We start from the raw sequence: 27,219 nt of genomic DNA on the forward strand, positions 1-27,219 counted from the left end.
AGGTTTAAAATATATGGTGAATATGGTTGGTGTGCTAGAACTGCATATAGCTGTGTGGGAATATGATGTAGTGGCAGTAACGGAAATGTGGCTTAAAAATGGCGAGGACTGAGTGTTTAGTATTCATGGACACAAAGGGCTGAATTTTAGAGCCCCCCCCAGCGTAACACTGGTAGGGAGGGGGCAGCAGGTAGATTTTGCAATGCGGGAGGGGTGGGAACGGGGTCTAACTCATCTGATTGATTTAGGGATGGTGGGAAGGGGGTAAAAACTAAATTTATGACCTTTGGGGGGAGGGGGAAGGTCAGGTGGGCAGGCAATTGTTTGGGGGGGGGTGGAGGGCAGGTAGTTAATTACATGGTTATTGGGGGGTTGGGAGAGGGACAAATTAAATGTTTTTAAAAAAAAAATTCCAACATTTCTCTTTAAAAATTTTAATTAAATGGAAGGACTCAAAGCCCTTTAAAAATGGCGTCAGCACCTGCACAAAGGGTGCTGATGCCATTGCCAGGGATAGACCGCCCACCCACTCCACGTCATCGGGGGGGGGGGGGGGGGGGCGACTCCACGACATGCAGTGTGCACGGGCGGACCACCATTGTTCACGTCCACCAGCCAGCCCAAAGTGTGCAGAAAACATAGGAAAGGATGAAAGGAAACTGGGGTCGCGGTACTGATTAGGGAAGACATTGAAATAAAAACAGAAAGTGCTGGAAATACTCTACAGGTCTGGCAGCATCAGTGGAGAGAGAAACAGTGTTAACCAGGTCTGTGACCTTTCATCAGAAATGGCAAAGGTCAGGTTTTATCCGTGACATCTTTGTCATTTAATTCCTCTTGTCCTTCTTCCCTCCTCCTCCCTTACACTTGCTCAAAGCCTATTACATGTCTAACCTTTGCCAGTTCTCAGGAAAGGTCACAACCAGAAACGTTAACTCTGTTTCTCTCTCCATAGATGCTGCCAGACCTGCTGAGTTATTTCCAGCATTTTCTGTTTTTATTTCAGATTTCCAGCATCTGCAATATTTTGCTTTTATTTTAGCAAAGACATTGAATTGTTTGAAAGAGAGGATGTCCTTCAGAGGGTAAGAACAGGATCCATTTGTTTAGAGTTGAGAAGCAAAAAGGGTATGATCACGTTACCTGAGGAATTCTATCAGCCTCCAAATAGAGAGAGAGAGGGAGAGATAGAGAGCAAATCTGCAGGGAAATAACAGAGATGTCCAAGAACAAGAGTGGTGATATTGGGTGGCTTTTTTTACCCCGAATATCGATTCAGATAATGTTCAAGGGTAAGGAGAGAAGGAATTTCTGAAAGGTGCTCAGTCCAACTAGAAAGGAGGCATTGCTGGATCTGGTGCTGGAGAATGAGGTGGGCCAAGTGGATCAAGTTTCTGTGGAAGAACACATGGGTAAGAATGATCATCGTGTCATAAGGTTGCAATTAGAAATGGCAAATAGAAGGAGCAATCTAAAGTAGAACTTCTACATTAGAAGAGAACTAACTTCAATGAGACCAGAAGGGATACAGCCAGGGTAAAATGGACCCAAAGATTGACAGGAAAATCTGTAAAGGAACAATGGACGATCTTTAAGGAAGAGATGTTTCAGATGCAGGCTAGGTGCATTCTACAAACAAGAAACGGCAGGCCAACCAAATCCAGGCTCCGTGGATGACAAAGGAGATAGAAAATATAACGTAACAAAGAAAAAGTGCATGATGCATGGCACGTGAATTCTTCAAGCAAGAACCAGGCCAAATACAATAAGTTGTGATGGGAAGCGAAGAGCAAAGCAAGACTGACAAAGAGAAAATATGAGAAAAGAATGGCAGTTAATATAAAAGGGAACCCAAAAATCTTCTACCGACATGTAAATAGTAAGCGGGCAGTAAGAGCAGGGTGAGACCTATTAAGACAAAGAAGGGCGGCACAGTGGCGCAGTGGTTAGCACCGCAGCCTCACAGCTCCAGCGACCCGGGTTCAATTCTGGGTACTGCCTGTGTGGAGTTTGCAAGTTCTCCCTGTGTCTGCGTGGGTTTCCTCCGGGTGCTCCGGTTTCCTCCCACATGCCAAAAGACTTGCAGGTTGATAGGTAAATTGGCCATTATAAATTACCCCTAGGATAGGTAGGTGGTAGGGAAATATAGGGACTGGTGGGGATGTGGTAGGAATATGGAATTAGTATAGGATTAGTATAAATGGGTGGTTGATGGTCGGCACAGACTCGGTGGGCCGAAGGGCCTGTTTCAGTGCTGTATCTCTAAAAAAAAAGGTGATTTATACATTCAGAGACGCAGGGCAAGGCTACAATACTTAATGAGCACTTGCATCAGTGTTTACTAAGGAAGATGCTGACAAAATATTGGTAGAAGTGAAGATGGTAGAGGTAATAGATGGGGTGAAAATTGATAGGGAGGATGCACTGGAAAGGCTGGCTATGCTTAGAGTGGATAAGTCACCTGGTCCAGATGGCTTGCAACCCAGGTTGCTAAGGAAGAGGAAGTGGAGATAGCGGAAGGGTTTGCTATAATCTTCAAACCTTCTATAAATATGGGGGAGGTGCCAGTGGATTGGAAAGTGGCACATGTGACCCTTGTGCAAGAAAAGGTGTAAGGACATTCTTAGTAACTACAGGCCAGTCAGATTAACATCAGTGGTGGGAAAGGTTTCAGGAACAATAATCAGGGAAAAAAATTAACAAGCATTTGGAGAGATTTGACTTAATTGAGGAGAGCCAGCTTGGATTTGTAAAAGGCACATCCTGTTTGACTAATCCAACTGAGCAAAGAAGGGAATGCAGTAAATGTTTCCTATACAGATTTTAAGAAAGCATTTGACGAAGTCAAAGAGTCACAGAGAGTATACCACATTAAAGGCTGATTAATAAAATTGAGGCTCATGAAAAAGAAGCGTCAGTGTCAGCTTGGATAATAAATTGGCTGAAGGACAGAAAACAGCGAGTCATAGTAGATGGTTGTTTTTCAGACCGGAGGATGGTAGACAGTGGTGTTCTCCAAGGGTCAGTGCGAGGACCACTGTTTTTTTTATTTATATAAATGACTTAGATCTTGGAATACAGAGTAAAATTTCAAAATTTTCCAATGATATCAAATTTGGAGATAGCAGTGAGGATAATACCAATCCAATGCAACAGGACATAGGTAGGCTAACAGAATGTGCAGACAAGTGGCAGATGGAATTTAATACAGAGAACTTAAGATGATGCATTTTGGCAGAAAGGATAGGGAGAGGACATATATACTTAATGGCACAGTTCTAAAGACTGTACATGGACAGAGGGACTGCGGGGATACACATACATAGATTTTTGAAGGCGGCAGATCATTTTGAAGAGTAGTTAACAAAGCAAATGGGATCTTGGGCTTCATAAATAGAGGTTTTGAGTACAAAAGCAGGGAATTTACGCTGAACATTTATAAAGTTATGGCTCGGCCACAACTAGAGTATTGTGTCCAGTTCTGGTCACTACACTTTAGGAAGGATGTGAGGGTTCTTGTGAGGGTGCAGAGGAGATTTACCAGAATAATTCCAGAGATGAGGGAATTTTGCTACAAGGTTAGGTTGGAGAAGCTGGGGTGTGTTCCTTGGAGCAAAGGAGGTTGAGGGGATGTCTGATAGAGGTGCACGAGATTATGACAGTCTCAATAAGTTAGACAAAGAAAAGCTGTTCCCATTAGCTAATCGTAAAAGGTCTAGGGGACATAGGTTTAAGGTGTTTTGGCAAGAAATACAGGGCGGATGTGAGCAACAACTTTGTTATGCAGTAAGTGATAATATATGGAACTCACTGTCCACAAGGGTAGTGGAAGCAGAGAAAATCAATGATTTCAAAAGGAAATTGAACGGACACTTGAAGGAAATAAACATGCAGGGTTATGGGCATACAGCAGGAGAACACATTATGCTCCATCTGCCAAATTCTTGCCCATTCACTTAACCCATCTACATCCCTTTGCAGACTCTTTGTGTTCTCCTCACAACTTGCTATCCCACCTATCTTTGTATCAACAGCAAATTTGGCTGCAATACACTCGATCCCTTCATCCAAGACATGAATATAGTTTGTAAATAGTTGAGGCCCCAGCACTCAGCTCTGTGGCAACCCACTAGTTACAGTTTTCCAATCTGAAAAAGATCCATTTATCACAACCACTGTTTTCTGCTAGCTAGCCAATCCTCTATCCATGCTAATATTCTTTTTTCTTTTCTTTTGGGCCTCCTTATCTCGAGAGACAATGGATATGCGCCTGGATGTGGTCAGTGGTTTGTGAAGCAGCGCCTGGAGTGGCTATAAAGGCCAATTCTGGAGTGACAGGCTCTTCCACAGGTGCTGCAGAGAAATGTGTTTGTCGGGGCTGTTGCACAGTTGGCTCTCCCCTTGCGCCTCTGTCTTTTTTCCTGCCAACTACTAAGTCTCTTCGACTCGCCACAATTTAGCCCTGTCTTTATGGCTGCCCGCCAGCTCTGGCGAATGCTGGCAACTGACTCCCACGACTTGTGATCAATGTCACACGATTTCATGTCGCGTTTGCAGACGTCTTTATAGCGGAGACATGGACGGCCGGTGGGTCTGATACCATATTACCCCCAATATCATGAGCTCTTAGCTTGTGCAGTCACCTTTTATGTGTCATTTTATCGAATGCCTTTTGGAAATCCAAATGCACTACATCTTCTGGTCCCTCTTTATCCTGTTTGTTACATCCTTAGAAAATTCTAATAAATTTGTTAAACATGATTTCTCTTCCATAAAACCATGTTGACTCTACCTGATTGTATTATGATTTGCTAAATGTCTTGCTCGCTACTACTTCCTTAATAATGGTTTCCAGCATTTTGCCAATGACAAATGTTAGACTAACTGACCTACAGTTTCTGGCTTTCTTAAATAGGGGCTTTAGATTTGTGGTTTTCCAATCTGCTGGGACCTTTCCAGAATATAGGAAACTTTGGAAGATTACAACCAATGCATCCACTATCTTTGCTGCCACTTTTTTTTTTAAGACCCTAGGATGCTGGCCATCTGGTCCAGGGGACCTGTCAGTTTTTAGTCCCATTTGTTTGCCTAGTATTTTTTCTCTAGTGAGTTCTCTCTCCCTTTTGCCCCCTGATTTTCTACTACTACTGGGATGCTTTTAGTGTCCTCTACTGACGATACAACGGTCGTGAACAGCCTGGTTCAATGTATGGTAGTAGCTGGGGATGTGGATGGAGTCAATGGTGAGGATAGGGAGCTTGCAAGAGTTGACGTAGATGGCTTTGGATTATCAATTGCACAGCTGCAGCAAAGTTTGCCTTCTCCAAGACTGGGTGTTGGAAAAGCAGTCAGATAGCACAATGGAGATGAGACGGCGATTGTAGAGAGGTAGCATTATGTATCATCAGAAATCAAATAAGTTAAAAGTCATGGAGTTTGCGGTCAGCAGCGAAGAAGGGTTCTCAAGGCTGACCTTGAAGTAAGCCTCGCTGAGAGAACTAGCGATTTCTCTGGCAAGCATTTCACCTCTATTGCAGTGCAGTGGTACTGCACCTGATTGCAGCATTCTTTACTTGGGAATTGCCAGCATAGGGCTGGATGGATGTCATTATGCCATCTAAGCAGCCAATCAGATTAAAGAATTTTCCCAACCACGAAACATAAAGCAGTAAAATAAAATCACTTTTAAAAATGATTACATAGAGCAAATTAAAGATTTGGGGCATACACATGGGGAAAAGGTAGATGCTAAAATCATGGAATTATAGAATGATTACAGCACAAAAGGAGTCCATTCGATCCATCAAGTCTGTGCCAGCAATCTGTAAGAGCAACTCAGCTAGCCCCACTCCCCTGCCCTTTTCCCATAGCCCTGCAAATTTCTCTCTTCAGGTGCTTATCCAATTCCCTTATGAAAGCCACGATTGTACCCGCCTCCACCACGCTCTCAGGCTGTGCACTCCAGATCCCAACTTGCTGCATTAAAAGAGGCTTTCCTTCTTTTTGCCGTTGCTGCTTTTGCCAATTACCTTAAATTGGTGTCCACTGGTTCTTGACCCTTCCGCCAATGAGTAGAACTTCTATTTACTCTGTCCAGACCCCTTATGATTTTGAGCATTTCTATCAAATCTCCTCCTCTAGGGAGAACAACCCCAGCTTCTCCAATCTATTGCATAACTGAACATCCTCATCCGTGAAACCACTCCTGAAAATCTTTTCTGCATGCTCTATAAAGCCTTCACATCCTTCCGAAAGTGCAGTGCCGAACCAGAGCTTTATAAAGGTTCATTGCAACTTCCTTGCTTTTGTACTCTATGCCTCTACTTATATAGCCCAGGATCATCTTCTTAACCACTTTCTCAACCTGCCCTGTCACCTTCAATGATTTTTACGCATATACCCCCGGTCTCTATGTTCCTACACACACTAGCGAATGTGCCCTTATTTTATATTGCCTCTCTGCATTCTTCCTACCAAAATGCACCAATTCACAATTCCCTTCATTAAATTTCATCTGCCAAATGCCCATCTGTTCCACCAGTCTGTCTACGTCCTCTTGAAGTCTATCACTATCCTCTTCACAGTTCACAATATTTCCAGTTTTGTGTCATTTGCAAATTTTGGAATTGTGCCCTGCACACCCAAGTCTAGGTCATTAATATACATCAGGAAAAGCAGTGGTTCTAGTACCAACACCTGTTGTAGCCCAACCTTCCTCCTGTCCGAAAAACAACCGTTCACCACTAGATTGTTTCCTGTCACTCAGTCAACTTCATATCCATGCTGCCACTTCCCTTTTTATTCCATGGGCTTCAAACTTTGCTGGCAAGTCTATTTTGTGGCACTTTATTAAATGTCTTTTGGAAGTCCATATGCACCTCATCAACCACAATACCCATCAATCCTCTCTGTTAACTCACCAAAAAAAACTCAACCAAGTTGTTTGAACAAAATTTGCCTTTAACAAATGCATACTCTCTTTCCCTGATTAATCCACACTCATCCAAGTGACTGTTAATTTTGTCCCAGATTATTATTTCAAACACTTTCCTACCACTGTAGTTAAACTGATTGGCCTGTAGTATTTTTTGAATGAAGGTGTAACATTTGCAATTTTCCAGTCCTCTGGCACCACCCTCTCATCTCAGAATGAACGGAAGATTATGGCCAGTACCTCTGCAATTTCCACTCTTACTTACCTCAGCACCCTCAGATGCATCGCATCCAGTCCTGGTGATTTATCACCTTTAAGCACAGCCAACCTGTCTAATACCTCCTCGTTATCAATTTTTAAGCCCATCCAGTATCGCATCTACCTCCTCTTTCACTTGACTTTGGTAGCATCTTCTTCCTTGGTAATACAGGGGCAAAGTGCTCATTTAGTACCTCAACCATGCCCCCTGCCTCCAAGCGTTTTTTTTATTCGTTTATGGGATGTGGCTGGTTAAGCCAGCATTTGTTGCCCATCCCTAACTGCCCTTGAACTGAGTGGCTTGCTAAGCCATTTCAGAGGACATTTAAGAGTCAACCACATTGCTGCAGGTCTGCAGTCACATGTAGGCCAAACCAAGTGAGGATGGCAGATTGCCTTCTCTGAAGGACATTAGTGAACCAGAAGGGTTTTTACAATGGTCGACAATGGTTTCATGGTTGCCATTAAATTAGCTTCTTTTAAAATTCCAGATTTATTAATTGAGTTCAAATTTCATCATCTGCCATGGTGGAATTTGAATTCATGTCCCCAGAGCATTAGCCTGGGGGTATGGAGAACTAGTCCAGTGACACTACCATTACACCATGGCCTCCCCTTTTTGGTTTCTAATTGTCCCCACCCATCCTCTTACTACCCATCCGTTACTATTTATATGCTAATAGAAGACTTCTGGATTCCCTTTTATTTTAGCTCACAGTCTCTTCTCATACTCTCTCTTTGCCTTTCTGATTTCCTTTTCACTTCTTCTCGGAGCTTTCCATATTCAGCCTGGTTCTCACTTGCATTATCAACCTGACAGCTGTCTTACACCCACTTTTGCTGCTTTATCTGTGGCGCAGCACTAAATGACACACTGCAACTTCCAGATTTCTGTGCATGTGCTACATTCTGAAGCTGCTGTCAGTTTCAGAGGAGTAAGGATGTTGAATGCTGACAGTTTACCATTAACTCCCCCACTCTTTCCCACCCTCCCCCACCCCACCCCCCCCCAACCCTAAGCTAAGTCGCGACCATTGCTTCAGGTCGATGACCTTTGGTTGAAAGCAATCTGAAATCTTAACTTTGTTTATCTTTCCACAGATGCTGCCTGACCTGTTGAGCATTCCCAACATTTTCTGTCTTTATTTCAGATTTCCAGCATAGATGTATATGCAAACATCAGATATTGAAAGAACATTTTATTTAGCATAATCTTTTTAGTGACAGAATTGCAAAACGTTTACTTCAACATTCAGCTCAAAATGAAGGCATGACTATCCTTTAACAGTAATATTCCTCTAAAAACATTCATCATTGTTAGTTTTTTCAAAAAATTATTCCGAACATACAAATTTGGAGCAGGAGTAGGCCGCTCGGCCCCCCGAGCCTGCTCCACCATTCAATAAGATCATGGCTGATCTGACTGTAACCTCAACTCCACATTCCTGCCTGTCCCCAATAACCTTTCACCACCTTGCTTATCAAGAATCCATCTCTGCCTTAAAAATATTCAAAGACTCTGCTTCCACTGTCTTTTGAGGAAGAGAGTTCCAAAGACTCACACCCCTCAGAGAAAAAATTTCTCCTCATCTCTGTCTTAAATGGGCAACCCCTTATTTTTAAAACAGTGACCCCTAGTTCTAGATTCTCCCACAAGGGGAAGCATCCTTTCCTAATCCACCCTGTCAAGACCCCGCAGGGTCTTATATGTTTCAATCAAGTTGCTTCTTACTCCTCTAAACTCCAGCAGATACAAGTCTAGCCTGTCCAACCTTTCCTCAAAAGACAACCCGCACATTCTAGGCATTAGTAAACCTTCTACACAATATTTTACGTGAAAGCACACAGAGCATTTGTATCTGTCTAGTGGAAAGCTGACTACCCAGTAATCAATCTAATAAAAACCTAACTATCAGAGTATTCTCACTTCAAATTGTACAAATTATATAGACTCTAATATTCCAAACTAGACTTCTGGTTTGTAAGGAGAGTAGCAATAGGTTGCTCCTTGGATTAAAGAGTTTAAAAAAAAGTCAAACTTCTTGCTCTTGACCACTTTCCACTGGTCCCTGCTGGAAAGTGCACACATGTACACTTTGATTGAGAACAGGATTTAGCTTGGCTTAATACCCTCACTATCGAATCAGCTAATAAATAAACATAAAAGAAATTCTTAAGACTGGCCACTCATGACTGTTGAAACCCATGAAATCGCACCACATCGACAATTAGTGCTGTCAGAAGAGGGTAGAAAAGTTAGGAAAATAATTATAAGCATGTCATCCCCTCCAAAAATGCTAGTTGTGGTAAACTAAGTTTTTGTAGGCCATTTTGATTCATTTTCTGATCATTTTCAAAACTCTCACGCTTCATAAGTCGTATAAGAAATTTAAGCACAAATTCTATTTGCTTTTCACAAATTGAGCTTCCTGAAATATAGAGACAACATTTACTCATTAATTATGACAAAGGTTATTAATTTGACAAACAAAAAGTTCAAAAACAATCAGTCCCAACAAAAGACTGACTTGGAAGTCTCAAAAAGGATTCTTCATTTAAAACCACTACAGATCTCACAGGGGAATATTTTGAATTCCCTCAAAACGTGTGAAAAACAATGGCCTAGGTGCGGCGTAATGTTGATGTTCAAAACACAAAAGATTGAGTAAATTTGTATGCAAGTGCCCTAAGGCAATTTTTATGCTATGTCCGCATTCCCTTTTACAGCAATTTAACAAAACCTCTGCCTAAATGCTCTGTCTCACATTAATAAAACTCAGTCATCCATGTAAAAGGCCAGGGGAAGGTCACTTCTGAGTGGGCTGTAAATTTTAGGTGCAGCTAGATCCAAAGTCATATTTCTGGTGTTTAATGGTGATATTTTAAATTTCTCACTGATACCTGTGTTGTATTTTCCTCCACACAAGATCAGAGGGCAGGTTGTTCAACCTTGCCCGTCTAAGAGCAAAGTCCAAAGTACGGAAAGTCCTCATCAGAGAACTCCTCTTTGCTGACGATGCTGCTTTAACATCTCACACTGAAGAGTGCCTGCAGAGTCTCATCGACAGGTTTGCGTCTGCCTGCAATGAATTTGGCCTAACCATCAGCCTCAAGAAAACAAACATCATGGGGCAGGACATCAGAAATGCTCCATCCATCAATATTGGCGACCACGCTCTGGAAGTGGTTCAAGAGTTCACCTGACGGGGTGAAAAGTGTGAGGTCGTCCATTTTGGAAGGACAAACATGAATGCAAAATACTGGGTTAACGGTAGGGTTCTTGGGCATGTGGAGGAGCAGAGAGACCTTGGGGTCTATGTGCATAGATCATTGAAAGTTGCAACTCAAGTGGATAGGGCTGTGAAGAAGGCATATGGGGTGTTAGCGTTCATTAGCAGAGGGATTGAATTTAAGAGCCGTGAGGTGATGATGCAGCTGTACAGGACCTTGGTAAGGCCTCATTTGGAGTACTGTGTGCAGTTCTGGTCGCCTCATTTTAGGAAGGATGTGGAAGCCTTGGAGAGGGTGCAGAGGAGATTTACCAGGATGTTGCCTGGAATGGAGAATAAGTCTTACGAGGAAAGGCTGAACATTCTAGGCCTCTTCTCATTAGAAAGGAGAAGGATGAGGGGTGACATGATAGAGGTTTATAAGATGATCAGGGGAATAGATAGGGTAGACAGTCAGAAACTTTTTCCCCGGGTGGAGCAAAGCGTTACAAGGGGTCATAAATTTAAGGTGAAGGGTGGGAGATATAAGGGGGATGTCAGGGGAAGGTTCTTTACCCAGAGAGTGGTCGAGGCATGGAATGCCTTGCCCGGGGAAGTTGTTGAGTCAGAAACTTTAGGGACTTTCAAAAGGCTTTTGGATAGGTATATGGATAAAGGAGAATGATGGGGTATAGATTAAATTGTCCTTGACAGAGGACAAAGGATCGGCACAACATTGTGGGCCGAAGGGCCTGTTCTGTGCTGTATGTTCTATGTTCTATGTTCTACCTAGGCTCAACTATCACCAGTAACCTGTCTCTCGATGCAGAAATCAACAAGCGCATGGGTAAGGCTTCCACTGCTATGTCCAGACTGGCCAAGAGAGTGTGGGAAAATGGCGCACTGACACGGAACACAAAAGTCCGAGTGTATCAGGCCTGTGTCCTCAGTACCTTGCTCTACGGCAGCGAGGCCTGGACAACGTATGCCAGCCAAGAGCGACGTCTCAATTCATTCCATCTTCGCTGCCTTCGGAGAATACTTGGCATCAGGTGGCAGGACTATATCTCCAACACAGAAGTCCTTGAAGCGGCCAACACCCCCAGCTTATACACAATACTGAGTCAGCGGCGCTTGAGATGGCTTGGCCATGTGAGCCGCATGGAAGATGGCAGGATCCCCAATGACACATTGTACAGCGAGCTCGCCACTGGTATCAGACCCACCGTCCGTCCATGTCTCCGCTATAAAGACGTCTGCAAACGCGACATGAAATCGTGAGACATTGATCACAAGTCGTGGGAGTCAGTTGCCAGCATTCGCCAGAGCTGGCGGGCAGCCATAAAGACAGGGCTAAATTGTGGCGAGTCGAAGAGACTTAGTAGTTGGCAGGAAAAAAGACAGAGGCGCAAGGGGAGAGCCAACTGTGCAACAGCCCCGACAAACAAATTTCTCTGCAGCACCTGTGGAAGAGTCTGTCACTCCAGAATTGGCATTTATAGCCACTCCAGGCGCTGCTTCACAAACCACTGACCACCTCCAGGTGCATATCCATTGTCTCTCGAGATAAGGAGGCCCAAAAGAAAGAAAGAAAGAAAGAAAGAAAAAGAATTTTCTGTATCACTGAATGCATTTTTATAGAATCAGAACGAATTACATTAAAAACTTCTACAATTGCATTTTCTTAAATATGATGTGCCTAATTCGTGTCAAAGATGATTTGACACTTTAATCTTTCCATGCTATCCTTGGGCCCATAATGATTATGCTTATTTCCACTTGTTTACTTTTACATTCTGGCGTATGCGAATGAGTTGATCTGGAAATTTCAGTATAAATACTGATCAGCAAGATGGTTATAGAGACCTGCATTAAATCTGGTGTAACTTGTTCTAATTTACCCAATATCTCACCATTTGCTCAACATTAGATCACTTACCTCAGAGTATGCCAACGTTATTTGTTCATATAAACCTTGATGATGGTGAATGGAATCTTCCAGATCCTGCAGTTCAGAGGGAAGTTCGACCTCTCCACAGGCCTTACACCATGAATCCACATTGCTCATGTACTGAGGAATAGAAATCCATTGTCAATGATTGTCTCTTCAGTTTATAGCACCTTGTTCTGAAAAAGTTTCTGGGGGAGAAATTTATTTGTGTAGCACCATTTCTTATGCAGACTACATTGATTCCTATGGGGCAGGCAGCACCACGCATGGCATTCTTCAATGATATCAATCGTTGCCAGAAGTGGCACTACACAAACAAATTTCCTCCCACCCGTGTTACCGTATATTTTTATTTTAAACAAAACAGAAATTTTAATAAAACAGAGCAGAAGTGAACTTTACATCTACTGTACTTACAATATTAGGATATTTCCCATGGCGTTACTTACAGTAAGTCAGGGTGTACACTGTTTTATAATGTTAAGAACAATAGATTCGGTGCAGTGTAGGTGTAGCCCTTTAAGAGTCACTGGCATAGAGTCATTTACGGCACTTAAGTAGCCCATTCGGCTCATCGAGTCAATGCCTGCTCTCCTTGGAGCAATCCAGTCAGTCCCACTCCCCCGCTCGATCCCTGTAGCCCATCCAATTTCCTTTCGAAATCATTGATTGTCTCCACTTCCACCACCCTCAAGGACAGCAAGTTCCAGGTCATTACCACTCACCGCGTTAAAAAGTTCTTCCTCACATTCCCCCTGCGTTGCTTGCCCAAAACCTTCAATGTGTGTCCCCCAGTCCTTGTACCATCAGTGAATGGGAACAGTTTTTCCTTGTCTACCTTCACTATAAAGTACTTACCTAGCGATTCGGCAGCTTCTTTTTGAACAGCGGTAGCAGTGGGAGTGCGAGCCGGGGGCAGCTGGGAAGGTAAGTTTCACTATAAAGTACTTACCTAGCGATTCGGCAGCTTCTTTTTGAACAGCGGCAGCAGTGAGTGTGCGAGCCAGGGGGCAGCTGGGAAGGTAAGTTTCACTAAAAAGTACTTACCTAGCGATTCGGCAGCTTCTTTTTGAACAGGGGTAGCAGTGAGAGTGCGAGCCAGGGGGCAGCTGGGAAGGTAAGTTTCATTATAACGTACTTAACTAGCGATTCAGCGGACACGGACACGGGGACTGCGGGGTAAGTGAACTTATATATTCGGGCAGTGGCTAAACCCGACACACTACACCTGTAGTGTCTCCCACCCATCCTCCTCCTCGAACCAAAAAAAAAGGACTCTTGTGTGGAGGGTTTGGTAAGGTAAGGTTTTCCTTTATTTTTACTTAATCTCTGTGTCAATTTAGAGCAGAGGGGATGGAAGCTAGGGCAGTTGCATGCTCCTCTTGCAGGATGTGGGAGGTAAGGGTCACCACTTGTGTCCCTGCTGACTTCACCTGTGAGAAGTGCACCCAACTCCAGCTCCTCACAGACCGTTAGGGAACTGGAGCTGGAGCTGGATGAACTTCGGATCATTCAGGCGGCTGAGGGGGTGATAGAGAGCAGTTATAGGGAAGTAGTGACACTTAAGATACAGGATAAAGGTAGCTGGGTGACCGTCAGGGGAGGGAAAGGGAATAGGCGCACAGTGCAGGGATCCCTTGTGGCCGTTCCCCTCAATAATAAGTATACCGTTTTGGATACGGTTGGGGGTGGGGGGGGGGACCTACCAGGGGAATGCCACAGTGGCCAGGTCTCTGGCACTGAGCCTGGCTCTGTGGCTCAGAAGGGAAGGGGGGAGAATAGGAGAGCGATAGTGATAGGAGATTCAATGGTTCGAGGAACAGACAGGAGATTCTGTGGTCACGAACGAGACTCCCGGATGGTATGTTGCCTCCCGGGTGCCAGGGTCAGGAATGTCTCGGATCGAGTCTACGGGATTCTTAAGGGGGAAGGGGAGCAGCCAGAAGTCGTGATACACATCGGTACCAATGACATAGCTAGGAAAATGGATGAGGACCTGAAAAGCGAATATAGGGAGTTAGGTTGGAAGCTAAAAGGCAGGATAGTAATCTCAGGATTGATACCGGTGCCACGTGCTAGTGAGGCTAGAAACAGGGAGCGAGTGTAGCTGAACACGTGGCTACAGAGCTGGTGTAGGAGGGAGGGCTTCAGATATGTGGATCATTGGGATACATTCTGGGGAAGGTGGGACCTGTACAAGAAGGACGGGTTGCATCTGAACTGGAGGGGCACCAATATCCTGGGTGGGAGGTTTGCTAGCGCTCTTCGGCAGGTTTTAAACTAGTTTGGCAGGGGGATGGGAACCGGAGCTACGGATCAGTGGATGGGGTAGCTGTTGAACAGGAAGATACAGAGTGCAGAGAGTCTGTGAGGAAGGTTAGACAGTTGACAGGGCAAAGTTGCAGCCAGTATGATGGGTTGAAGTGTGTCTATTTTAATGCAAGAAGTGTCAGGAATAAGGGTGATGAACTTAGAGCATGGATCAGTACTTGGAGCTACGATGTTGTGGCCATTACGGAGACTTGGATATCACAGGGGCAGGAATGGATGTTGGATGTTCCGGGGTTTAAATGTTTCAAAAGGAATAGGGAGGGAAATAAAAGAGGTGGGGGAGTGGCATTGCTAATCAGGGATAGTATCACAGCTGCAGAAAGGGAGGTCGTCGAGGAGGGTTTGTCTACTGAGTCATTATGGGTGGAAGTCAGAAACAGGAAAGGAGCGGTCACTTTATTGGGAGTTTTCAATAGACCCCCCAATAGCAACAGAGACACGGAGGAACAGATTGGGAGGCAGATTTTGGAAAGGTGCAGAAGTAACAGGGTTGTTGTCATGGGTAACTTCAACTTCCCTAATATTGATTGGAACCGCCTTAGTACAAATAGTTTGGATGGAGCAGTTTTTGTCAGGTGTGTCCAGGAAGGTTTCCTGACTCAATATGTAATAGGCCGACTAGAGTGGAGGCTATGTTGAATTTGGTGCTTGGCAATGAACCAGGCCAGGTGGCAGATCTCTCGGTGGGTGAGCATTTCGGTGATAGTGATCACAACTCCCTGACCTTTACTATAGTCATGGAGAGGGACAGGAGCGGACGGGGTGGGAAAATATTTAATTGGGGGAGGGGGAATTACAATGCTATTAGGCAGGAACTGGGGAGCATAAATTGGGAACAGATGTTCTCAGGGAAATGCACGACAGAAATGTGGAGGTTGTTTAGGGAGCACTTGCTGCGACTGCTGGATAGGTTTGTCCTGATGAGGCAAGGAAGGGATGGTAGGGTGAAGGAACCTTGGATGACAAGAGATGTGGAACAGCTAGTCAAGAGGAAGAAGGAAGCTTACTTAAGGTTGAGGAAGCAAGGATCAGACAGGGCTCCAGACGGTTACAAGGTAGCCAGGAAGGAACTGAAGAATGGACTTAGCAGAGCTAGAAGGGGACATGAAAAAGTCTTGGCGAGTAGGATTAAGGAAAATCCCAAGGCGTTCTACACTTATGTGAGGAACAAGAGGATGGCCAGAGTGAGGGTAGGGACGATCAGGGATAGTGGAGGGAACTTGTGCCTGGAGTCGGAGGAGGTAGGGGAGGTCCTAAATGAATACTTTGCTTCAGTATTCACTAGTGAGAGGGACCTGGTCGTTTGTGAGGACAGCGTGAAACAGGCTGATATGATCGAACAGGTTGATGTTAAGAGGGAGGATGTGCTGGAAATTTTGAAAGACATGAGGACAGATAAGTCCCCGGGACCAGACGGGATATACCCAAGGATATTATGGGAAGCAAGGGAAGAGATTGCCGCGCCTTTGGCGATGATATTTGCGTATCACTGTCCACTGGAGTAGTACCAGATGATTGGAGGGTGGCAAATGTTATTCCCTTGTTCAAGAAAGGGAATAGGGATAACCCTGGGAATTATAGACCAGTCAGTCTTTCGTCGGTAGTGGGCAAATTATTGGAGAGGATTCCGAGAGACAGGATTTACGATTATTTGGAAAAGCATAGTTTGATTAGAGACAGTCAGCATGGCTTTGTGAGGGGCAGGTCATGCCTCACAAGCCTTATTGAATTCTTTGAAGATGTGACAAAACACATTGATGAAGGAAGAGCAATGGATGTATATGGATTTTAGCAAGGCGTTTGATAAGGTTCCCCATGGTAGGCTCATTCAGAAAGTAAGGAGGCATGGGATACAGGGGAAGTTGGCTGTCTGGATACAGAATTGGCTGGCCCAAAGAAGACAGGGTGGTAGTAGATGGAAAGTATTCAGCATGGAGCTCGGTGACCAGTGGTGTTCCGCAGGGATCTGTTCTGGGACCTCTGCTCTTTGTGATTTTTATAAATGACTTGGATGAGGAAGTGGAAGGCTGGGTTAGCAAGTTTGCCGATGACACGAAGGTTGCTGGAGTTGTGGATAGTGTGGAAGGCTGTTCTGGGTTGCAACGGGACATTGACAGGATGCAGAGCTGGGCTGAGAAGTGGCAGATGGAGTTCAACCTGGAAAAGTGTGAAGTGATTCATTTTGGAAGGTCGAATTTGAATGCAGAATACAGGCTTAAAGACAGGATTCTTGGTAGTGTGGAGGAACAGAGGGATCTTGGGGTCCATGTCCATAGATCGCTCAAAGTTGCCACCCAAGTTGATAGGGTTGTTCAGAAGGCGTATGGTGTGTTGGCTTTCATTAACAGGGGGATTGAGTTTAAGAGCCGCGAGGTTATGCTGCAGCTCTATAAAGCCCTGGTTAGACCACACTTGGAATATTGTGTTCAGTTCTGGTTGCCTCATTATAGGAAGGCTGTGGAAGCTTTAGAGAGGGTGCAGAGGAGATTTACCCGGATGCTGCCTGGACTGGAGGGCATGTCTTACGAAGAAAGGTTGAGGGAGCTAGGGCTTTTCTCATTGGAGCGAAGAAGGATGAGAGGTGACTTGATAGAGGGGTACAAGATGATGAGAGGCATAGATAGAGTGGATAGCCAGAGACATTTTCCCAGGGTGGAAAGGGCTATCACCAGGGGGCATAATTTTAAGGTGATTGGAGGAAGGTTTCGGGGAGATGTCAGAGGTAGGTTCTTTACACAGAGAGTGGTGGGTGCGTGGAATTTACTGCCAGCAGCGGTAGTAGAAGCAGATACATTAGGGACATTTAAGCGACTCTTGGATAGGTACATGGACGATAGTAGTATGAAGGGTATGTCGGTAGTTTGATCCTCGAGTAGGTTAAAGGTTCGGCACAACATCGTGGGCAGAAGGGCCTGTACTGTTCTATGTTCTATGTTCTTACCTAAACTGTTGTAATCTTGTACACCTCTATCAAATCTCCTCTCAATCTCCTGTGCTCCAAGTAGAACAACCCCAGCTTTTCCAACCTAATGTTGCAACTAAAATCCCTCATCCCTAGAATCATTTCGGTAAATCTCCTCTGCATCCTCTCAAGCACCCTCACACCCTTCCTAAAATGTGGTGACCAGAACTGGACGCGATACTCTAGTTGTGATCTAAGCAGAGCTTTATCAAAGGTTCAGCATAACTTCCCTACTTGGTACACAATGCCCCTATTTATGAAGCCCAAGATCCCATATGCTTTGCTGACCACTCTTACTATGTCCTGCCACCTTCAAAGATCGATGCACACGCACCCGAGTCCTCTGCTCCTGCACACATTTTAGACCTGTGCCATTAAGTCTATATTGCTTCACCCTATTCCTTCTGCCAAAATGCATCACCTCACACTTCTCCGGGTTAAATTCCATCCGCCACTCGTCTCCCCATTCTGCTCGCCTATGTCCTCTTATAAGCGATTCATATCATTCTCACTGTATGCCACTCCTCAAGTTTGGAATCATCATCAAATTTTAAAATTCTACTCTGTATTCCAAGATCCACGTCATTTATATAAACCATAAAATGCGATGGTCCCCGCACTGACCCTTGGGAACACCACTGTCTACCATCCTCCTGTCTGAAAAATAACGATTTACCACAACTCACTGTTTTCTGCCCTTAAGCCAATTTCTTTTTATCGAATTAGACACTGACCCTCATATTCCATGAGCCTCAATTATGTTAAGAAGCTGCTATTTTCAAGTAAACACTGAATGAGTTCATTTGGTTATACTCTACTTTGAAGTACGGCACAAAACTATTGATTCACTCCTACCTGTAACGAGTGCCACTGCTCCCACCTTCTTTCCACAAAGCTCGGTATCATCATCCATTTGAAATATTTGTCCAATTTTTCTTTTAAAAATGCAATGGTTTCTGTTTTAACTACTTTCTGTGGAAAACTACTCTCATGCTCAAAACAACCCTCTATATTTAGAAAGCCCTCCTCACTCACTGATAATTTTACATTGATAACCTCCGTCACTGACACACAAATCAGAGTAAATAGTCTTTTCATGTTCATGACCGAAAACCTTCATAATATTAAAAAGTATGTTAAATCTCCTAGCCTTCTCTGCTCCAGTGGAAACAGTCCGAGTATCTCACTTTTAATAAGCTTTGCATTATTAAGGTTTTCCATTGCTAACATCATCTGGTGAATCTTTGCTACAGGCTCCCTATGGCTTTTGATGATAATCTTAAATTTATCGCTGAGTTACACGCCAACAAGTAGATACAATTCTATTACGATTTACCTTATCAAAACCCCCTACCAGATCTCAATTTCTTTTATCGTTCATATTCCTGGTATCATCTCAGTGAATCTCTTGTCGACCCTCTTCATGGTTTTAGCATCCTTCCTAAATTGAGATCCCCAAATCTGGTCAATGCTCTATCTTTAGCCTAACTAATAATTTGTATTGATTTTGTACTCCCTGTCCCAATATATATAAAACCTGAATTTCCATATGCTCTTTTACAGCTTGATTGCGTCTTCCCAAGTTTAAAGACTTATATATCTGAACCCCGAAGTCTTTCTGCTCCTCTAACATTTGAACTTATATCAGAGTGACAATGCCCTTTATTTATTTTTCTTCCCAAAACTTATTACCTCCCAATTCTCCACATTTGCATCTGACATCAATCTGCCCAACCTAACCAAGCTATGTCCTGCTATAGTTGCATACAGTCCTCATCGCATCATGCTCCCTTTTGTGCTGTTTGCAAATTTTGTTATTGGCCCAGACTTTACAGTAGTAATGACTGCACAATTGTCAGCGTTCATAGAACATAGAACAGTACAGCACAGTACAGGCCCTTCGGCCCACGATGTTGTGCCGAACGTTTAACCTACTCTAAGATCAAACTAACTACCTACCCTTCATTCTACTATCATCCATGTACCTATCCAAGATTCGCTTAAATGTCCCTAATGTATCTGCTTCTACTACCACCGCTGGCAGCGCATTCCACGCACCCACCACTCTCTGTGTAAAGAACCTACCTCTGACATCTCCCCGAAACCTTCCTCCAATCACCTTAAAATTATGCCCCCTGGTGATAGCCCTTTCCACCCTGGGAAAAAGTCTCTGGCTATCCACTCTATCTATGCCTCTCATCATCTTGTACCCCTCTATCAAGTCACTTCTCATCCTTCTTCGCTCCAATGAGAAAAGCCCTGTCTCCCTCAATCTTTCTTCGTAGGACATGCTCTCCAGTCCAGGCAGCATCCTGGTAAATCTCCTCTGCACCCTCGCTAAAGCTTCCACATCCTTCCGATAATGAGGCGACCAGAACTGAACACAATATTCCAAGTGAGGTCTAACCAGGGCTTTATAGAGCTGCAGCATAACCTCATGGCTCTTAAACTCAATCCCCCTGTTAATGAAAGCCAACACACCTCACGCCTTCTTAACAACCCTATCAACTTGGGTGGCAACTTTGAGCGATCTATGGACATGGACCCCAAGATCCCTCTGTTCCTCCACACTACCAAGAATCCTGTCTTTAAGCCTGTATTCTGCATTCAAATTTGACCTTCCAAAATGAATCACTTCACACTTTTCCAGGTTGAACTCCATCTGCCACTTCTCAGCCCAGCTCTGCATCCTGTCAATGTCCCGTTGCAACCTACAACAGCCTTCCACACTATCCACAACTCCAGCAACCTTCGTGTCATCGGCAAACTTGCTAACCCAGCCTTCCACTTCCTCATCCAAGTCATTTATAAAAATCACAAAGAGCAGAGGTCCCAGAACAGATCCCTGCGGAACACCACTGGTCACCGAGCTCCATGCTGAATACTTTCCATCTACTACCACCCTCTGTCTTCTTTGGGACAGCCAATTTTGTATCCAGACAGCCAACTTCCCCTGGATCCCATGCCTCCTCACTTTCTGAATGAGCCTACCATGGGGAACCTTATCAAACGCCTTGCTAAAATCCATATACACCACATCCACTGCTCTTCCTTCATCAATGTGTTTTGTCACATCTTCAAAGAATTCAATAAGGCTTGTGAGGTATGACCTGCCCCTCACAAAGCCATGCTGACTGTCTCTAATCAAACCATGCTTTTCCAAATAATCATAAATCCTGTCTCTCAGAATCCTCTCCAACAATTTGCCCACTACCGACGTAAGACTGACTGGTCTATAATTTCCAGGGTTATCCCTATTCCCTTTCTTGAACAAGGGAATAACATTTGCCACCCTCCACTCATCCAGTACTACTCCAGTAGACAGTGAGGACGCAAAGTTCATCGCCAAAGGCGCAGCAATCTCTTCCCTCGCTTCCCATAATATCCTTGGGTATATCCCGTCTGGCCCCGGGGACTTATCTGTCCTCAAGTCTTTCAAAATTTCCAGCACATCCTCCCTCTTAACATCAACCTGTTCCACGCTGCCCTCACAAACGACCAGGTCCCTCTCACTAGTGAATACTGAAGCAAAGTATTCATTTAGGACCTCCCCTACCTCCTCCGACTCCAGGCACAAGTTCCCTCCACTATCCCTGATCGGCCCTACCCTCACTCTGGCCATCCTCTTGTTCCTCACATAAGTGTAGAACGCTTTGGGATTTTCCTTAATCCTACCCGCCAAGACTTTTTCATGTCCCCTTCTAGCTCTCCTAAGTCCATTTTTCAGTTCCTTCCTGGCTACCTTGTGACCCTCTAGAGCCCTGTCTGATCCTTGCTTCCTCAACCTTAAGTAAGCTTCCTTCTTCCTCTTGACTAGCTGTTCCACATCTCTTGTCATCCAAGGTTCCTTCACCCTACCATCCCTTCCTTGCCTCATCGGGACAAACCTATCCAGCAGTCGCAGCAAGTGCTCCCTAAACAACCTCCACATTTCTGTCGTGTATTTCCCTGAGAACATCTGTTCCCAATTTATGCTCCCCAGTTCCTGCCTAATAGCATTGTAATTCCCCCTCCCCCAATTAAATATTTTCCCACCCTGTCTGCTCATGTCCCTCTCCATGACTATAGTAAAGGTCAGAGAGTTGTGATCACTATCACCGAAATGCTCTCCCACCGAGAGATCTGCCACCTGGCCTGGTTCGTTGCCAAGCACCAAGTCCAACACAGGCTCCCCTCTAGTCGGCCTATCTACATATTGAGTCAGGAAACCTTCCTGGACACACCTGACAAAAACTGCTCCATCCAAACTATTTGCACTAAGAAGGTTCCAATCAATATTAGGGAAGTTGAAGTCACCCATGACAACAACCCTGTTACTTCTGTACCTTTCCAAAATCTGCCTCCCAATCTGTTCCTCCGTGTCTCTGTTGCTATTGGGGGGTCTATAGAAAACTCCCAACAAAGTGACCGCTCCTTTCCTGTTTCTGACTTCCACCCATAATGACTCAGTAGACAAATCCTCCTCGATGACCTCCCTTTCTGCAGCTGTGATACTATCCCTGATTAGCAATGCCACTCCCCCACCTCTTTTACCTCCCTCCCTATTCCTTTTGAAACATCGAAACCCCGGAACATCCAACATCCACTCCTGCCCCTGTGATATCCAAGTCTCCGTAATGGCCACAACATCGTAGTTCCAAGTACTGATCCATGCTCTAAGTTAATCATCCTTATTTCTGACACTTCTTGCGTTAAAACAGACACACTTCAACCCATCATACTGGCTGCAATTTTGTCGTGTCAATTGTCTAACTTTCCTCACAAACTCTCTGCACTCGGTATCTGCCTGTTCAACAGCTATCCCATCCACTGATCCGTAGCTCCGGTTCCCATCCCCCTGCCAAACTAGTTTAAACCATTACTACTCCTCTGAAACTGAAAGCACCGCCTGCGGTCTGCACATGTGCAGTTAAACACGAAAATCCAGAAGTTGTTGTCAATGATTCTACACTTCCCCGTGGGGTGTGCTGTTGAAGTCCCCCCAAGACAGCAATCAAGTAGAAATCACTCAGCTGATGAGAACTTGCCCTTTTACATTATTAGCCTCACAGTAACAAATCCTTGAAAAAGCTACACCCTATTCAATAAAGTGTAACTGAGTTTTTAACTGAGTACTAAGCTAATAATTACTGTTGAGCAGCCTCACTGTTCCCTGTAAAGCTACTTTTATATTTGTGGAAGGTTAAACTTCTCCATTATGATAAAATATCCTTTTAGAACAATACTTTTTAAAGTTTGTTTGATTTTTCAGATTCTACCTTAATTCCATGTGTATGTCCCAATCATTTGTTTTGCTCTCTGTAAAATGTTTAATTAGAAGTAAAAAATTCAGTGCATTTTACGTCCTGGTGTGTGTATATACACACACAAATACATGCACACATATTGAGAATAGCGATTGTTCCAACACTGATTCATGGGGACACAAATGTTTACCTCCTTTCAAGCTGAGAAACATCCATTGATAGCTACACTCTGGCAGGGATTTTATGTGGCCCCGAGGTGGGATCGGCATGGAGTATCGCAATGGGTGGGGGGGGGGGGGGGGGTGCTGGAGGGCCTGTCGCCAAGCCATCTTGTTGGGGGTGGGATAAAGATGGGTAGGAATGTAAGTTGTGAGGAGGACACAAGGAGTCTGCAAAGGGATATAGATAGATTAAGTGAGTGGACAAAAATTTGGCAAATGGAGTATAATGTGGGAAAATTAGGTTATCTACTTTGGCAGAAAGAATAGTGAAGCAGCATATTACTTAAATGGAGATAGATTGCAGAATTCTCAGGTACAGAGGGATCTGGATGTCCTGGTACATAAATCACAAAAAGTTGGTATGCAGATGCAGCAAGGCACAAGTCAGGAGTGTGATGGAATACTCTCCACTTGCCTGGATGGGTGCAGCTCCAACAACAATCAAGAAGCTCGACACAATCCAGAACAAAGCAGCCCGCTTGATTAGCACACCATCCACAAACATTCACTCCCTCCACCACCAACGCACAGTGGCAGCAGTGTGTACCATCTGCAAGATACACTGCAGCAACGCACCATGGCTCCTTCGACAGCACCTTCTAAACCCGCGACCTGTACCACCTAGGGTGGCACAGTGGTTAGCACCACAGCCTTACAGCTCCAGAGACCCGGGTTCAATTCCGGGTACTGCCTGTGTGGAGTTTGCAAGTTCTCCCTGTGTCTGCGTGGGTTTCCTCCGGATGCTCCGGTTTCCTCCCACATACCAAAGACTTGCAGGTTGATAGGTGAATTGGCCATTATAAATTGCCCCTAGTATAGGTAGGTGGTAGGGAAAATACAGGGACAGGTGGGGATGTGGTAGGAATATGGAATTAGTGTAGGATTAGTATAAATGGGTGGTTGATGGTCGGCACAGACTCGGTGGGCCGAAGGGCCTGTTTCAGTGCTGTATCTCTAAAACTAAAAACTAAAACCTGGAAGGACAAGAGGAACAGATACATGGGAACACCACCACCTGCAAGTTCCCCTCCAATCCACACACCATCCTGACTTGGAACTATATTGCCATTCCTTCACTGTCGCTGGGTCAAAATCCTGGAACTGCCTTCCTAACGGCACTGTGGGTGTACCTAACTCACAGGGACCGCAGTGGTTCAAGAAGGCAGCTCAAGGGCAATTCAGGATGGGCAATAAATGCTGGTCTAGCCAGCGACACCCACATCCCATGAATAAAAAAAAAGCAAGTGATTAGGAAAGCAATGGAATATAAAAGTCGGAATGTTCTGCTACAGTTGTATAGGGTATTGGTGAGACCACATCTGGAGTACTGTGTACAGTACTGGTCTCTTTATTTGAGAAAAGATATAAATGTGTTAGAGGCAGTGCAGAGAAGGTTCACTCGACTGATACCTGGGATGGGGGAAGGTTATCTTATGAGGAAGGGTTGGACAGGTTGGGTCTGTATCCATCGGAGTTTAGAAGAATGAGACATACAAGATCCTGAGGGGACTTGACAAAGCGGATGCTGAAAGGATGTTTCCCTTTGTGGGAGAGACTAGAACTAGGGGATACAGTTTAAAAATAAGGGGTCGCCCATTTAAGTCAGAGGTGAGGAGAAACTTTTTCTCTGAGGGTTGAGAGTCTCTTCCCCAGAGAGCGGTGGAGGCAGGGTCACTGAATATTTTTAAGACAGAGGTAGATAAATTCTTGACTAATAAGGGAGACAAAGGGTATCGGGGTAGGCAGAAAAGTGGAGTTGAGGCCACAATCAGATCAGCCATAATCTTATTAAATGGCGGAGCAGGCATGAAGATGCCAAATAGCCTGCTCCTCCTCCTAATTCATATATTCGTATGTTTGTATAGGCCGACGACGGCAGTGGCGGGGAGTGCAGGGATCCCGGCTCGTGAAACTTGGAGGTTAAAAGACTGGAGGATCCCTCCAGGAGGTGGGTGTCGTGAAAAGGCCAAGGGCGGGCATCCCACCCTCTGTTTTCTGTCCTTTGGCCAAATTCCTATCCATTTCGCTACATTCCCTTTAATGACTTAATTATATTCGCTTGCCTCCTTTCTAGCACCATTCAAATACCTTTTGAAAATCCATATACCCAACAGCCATTGCACTTCCTTTACCAATCAACTCAGTTTTTGACATTTTGTCAGACACAATTTGCCCTTTACAAATGCATGTTGGATGCCCTTAGTTAAGCCACAATTTTCTGGGCAAGTATGAATTTTATCCTTTATTATGGCCTCTAAAAACCAACCGCTACCAATGTTAGTTACCTGGCTTAGCACTTCTTTCTTTTTTGAATAGAGACATTGTATCGGCAACCAACATTCCTTCTAAGATGTACACTTATCATGCACTGAAATAAACAGGACACTCACAACTTTGTCAGTTCGCCAGGAGAAATTTCCAGCGCAAGGTAAGTCATGATTTTTAAAATGTAAACTGCCTGTGGACAAAAAAGTCGTGCTCAGAGGAATTTGCAGCCTGCCAGTACAAAGAAAATTTAGAGGGAACATTGTTGGCAACCCTCCAGTCCTCTTACGCAACTTCCACTTCCCAAGATGTCTGAAAGACTTTGGTCAGAGCCATTACTACTCCCTCTCTGACGTCCCTGCGCATTTTGGAATGCTGACTGTCAAGGAGTTTTTCCACTCAAGTTTCACTGCTACTTTTTTTATCTGCAATTATCCTATCTAATTGTTCCACATTCTCTTTGTATCTTTTCATTCCCACGAGCACACCCTTCTTGAAAAGTGAGGCAAACTATTCATTTAGTCCTGTTACTATTCCTTCATCCTCCATAAAATGATTTTCATTTTATCACTTGTAGCTGGCCCTAATTTTCCTTTGATTTTTGTTTATCCTTTTATGTGTTTATAAAATCCTACACGATTTCTGTTTATGTTGTCCATCAGTTTTTCTTCTTACCCCGGTCTTGTCATAATAAATAGGAATTTAAACAGCAAAAATGAAAGTATCTTCAAGCTACTTTCAATAACAACTCCAGGAAAATATCTTTTCACTCTGCTGACCTCTTTAATGCCCTTACGCTTCCAAGTTCTACTTAAACTCAATAAAGCAGCAGTCAACAATCAAATAATTTAAACGTAAGTACTGCTTACAAAACAGCTGTTCAAACTTCATCGATCCACCATACTTTCAAACCTAATCATCTTAAGATACTTCGCATAGATCATCTGCGAACAACATGAATCAGTCTCATTGCTTTTCCTGTATCGTCTCCAGGGGAAGGGCAGCCTCTTGCGTCACAACACAACGATATGTAGCATTCCAGATGGGCCGAACCAAAGCACTGACAACATTAGTATGAACTCTGGGGATTTAAAAATAAATGATCTGACAACATAATTCAGCATGCTGTACCCTTTATTGCTATGGGGCGGCACAGTGGTTAGCACCACAGCCTCACAGCTCCAGCGACCCGGGTTCAATTCTGGGTACTGCCTGTGCGGAGTTTGCAAGTTCTCCCTGTGACCGCGTGGGTTTCTGCCGGGTGCTCCGGTTTCCTCCCACAGCCAAAGACTTGCAGGTTGATAGGTAAATTGGCCATTGTAAATTGCCCCTAGTGTAGATAGGGGATAGGAGAATGGTTGGGATGTGAGAGGGAATATGGGAGTCATGTAGGATTAGTATAAATGGGTGGTTGTTGGTCGGCACAGACTCGGTGGGCCGAAGGGCCTGTTTCAGTGCTGTATCTCTCTATGACCTCAGTCAGTTTGGACACGGTAAGTGATGGCTCAACTGACACTCCCGGTCTTTTACACTTAGTATTTGGTGAGCTCTTTCCCAACCAAGGAAAAATGCCTTCTATTTTACATCCGATGTCCAACATATACCTTCAGCATTAATGGTATTACTGCCTTCCACCTGACCCCACCACAAAAACAGTTCAGTGTCAGAAGTGACTGTAGCTTAGATATGGGTGCCCTGAACCAGGGTTTGAATTCATTCTAAATACAACAGGGAAACAAGGATTTATACCAACAAATTTGAAATTTGCATAAGTTTTCTATAATTCCAAATCGTTTAAGTGCCATTTGCATTTTAATCTTCCAACATGTACTCTTGCAGTTT

General features: G+C 44.3%; 1 protein-coding gene across 4 annotated transcripts in view; it reads right to left on the minus strand.

The window, feature by feature from the left end:
* Positions 1-27,219, minus strand: part of LOC137384483 (triple functional domain protein) — an 873,575-nt gene that overhangs the window by 427,900 nt on the left and 418,456 nt on the right. For all 4 annotated transcript variants that reach the window (XM_068058645.1, XM_068058631.1, XM_068058625.1 and 1 more), the window contains exon 8: positions 12,341-12,472. In XM_068058645.1, coding sequence (XP_067914746.1) covers positions 12,341-12,472 — 132 coding nt within the window. The remainder of the gene's footprint in view (positions 1-12,340; positions 12,473-27,219) is intronic.

Source organism: Heterodontus francisci, chromosome 2 (assembly GCF_036365525.1).
Source record: "Heterodontus francisci isolate sHetFra1 chromosome 2, sHetFra1.hap1, whole genome shotgun sequence".
NCBI classification, from domain to species: Eukaryota; Metazoa; Chordata; class Chondrichthyes; order Heterodontiformes; family Heterodontidae; genus Heterodontus; species Heterodontus francisci.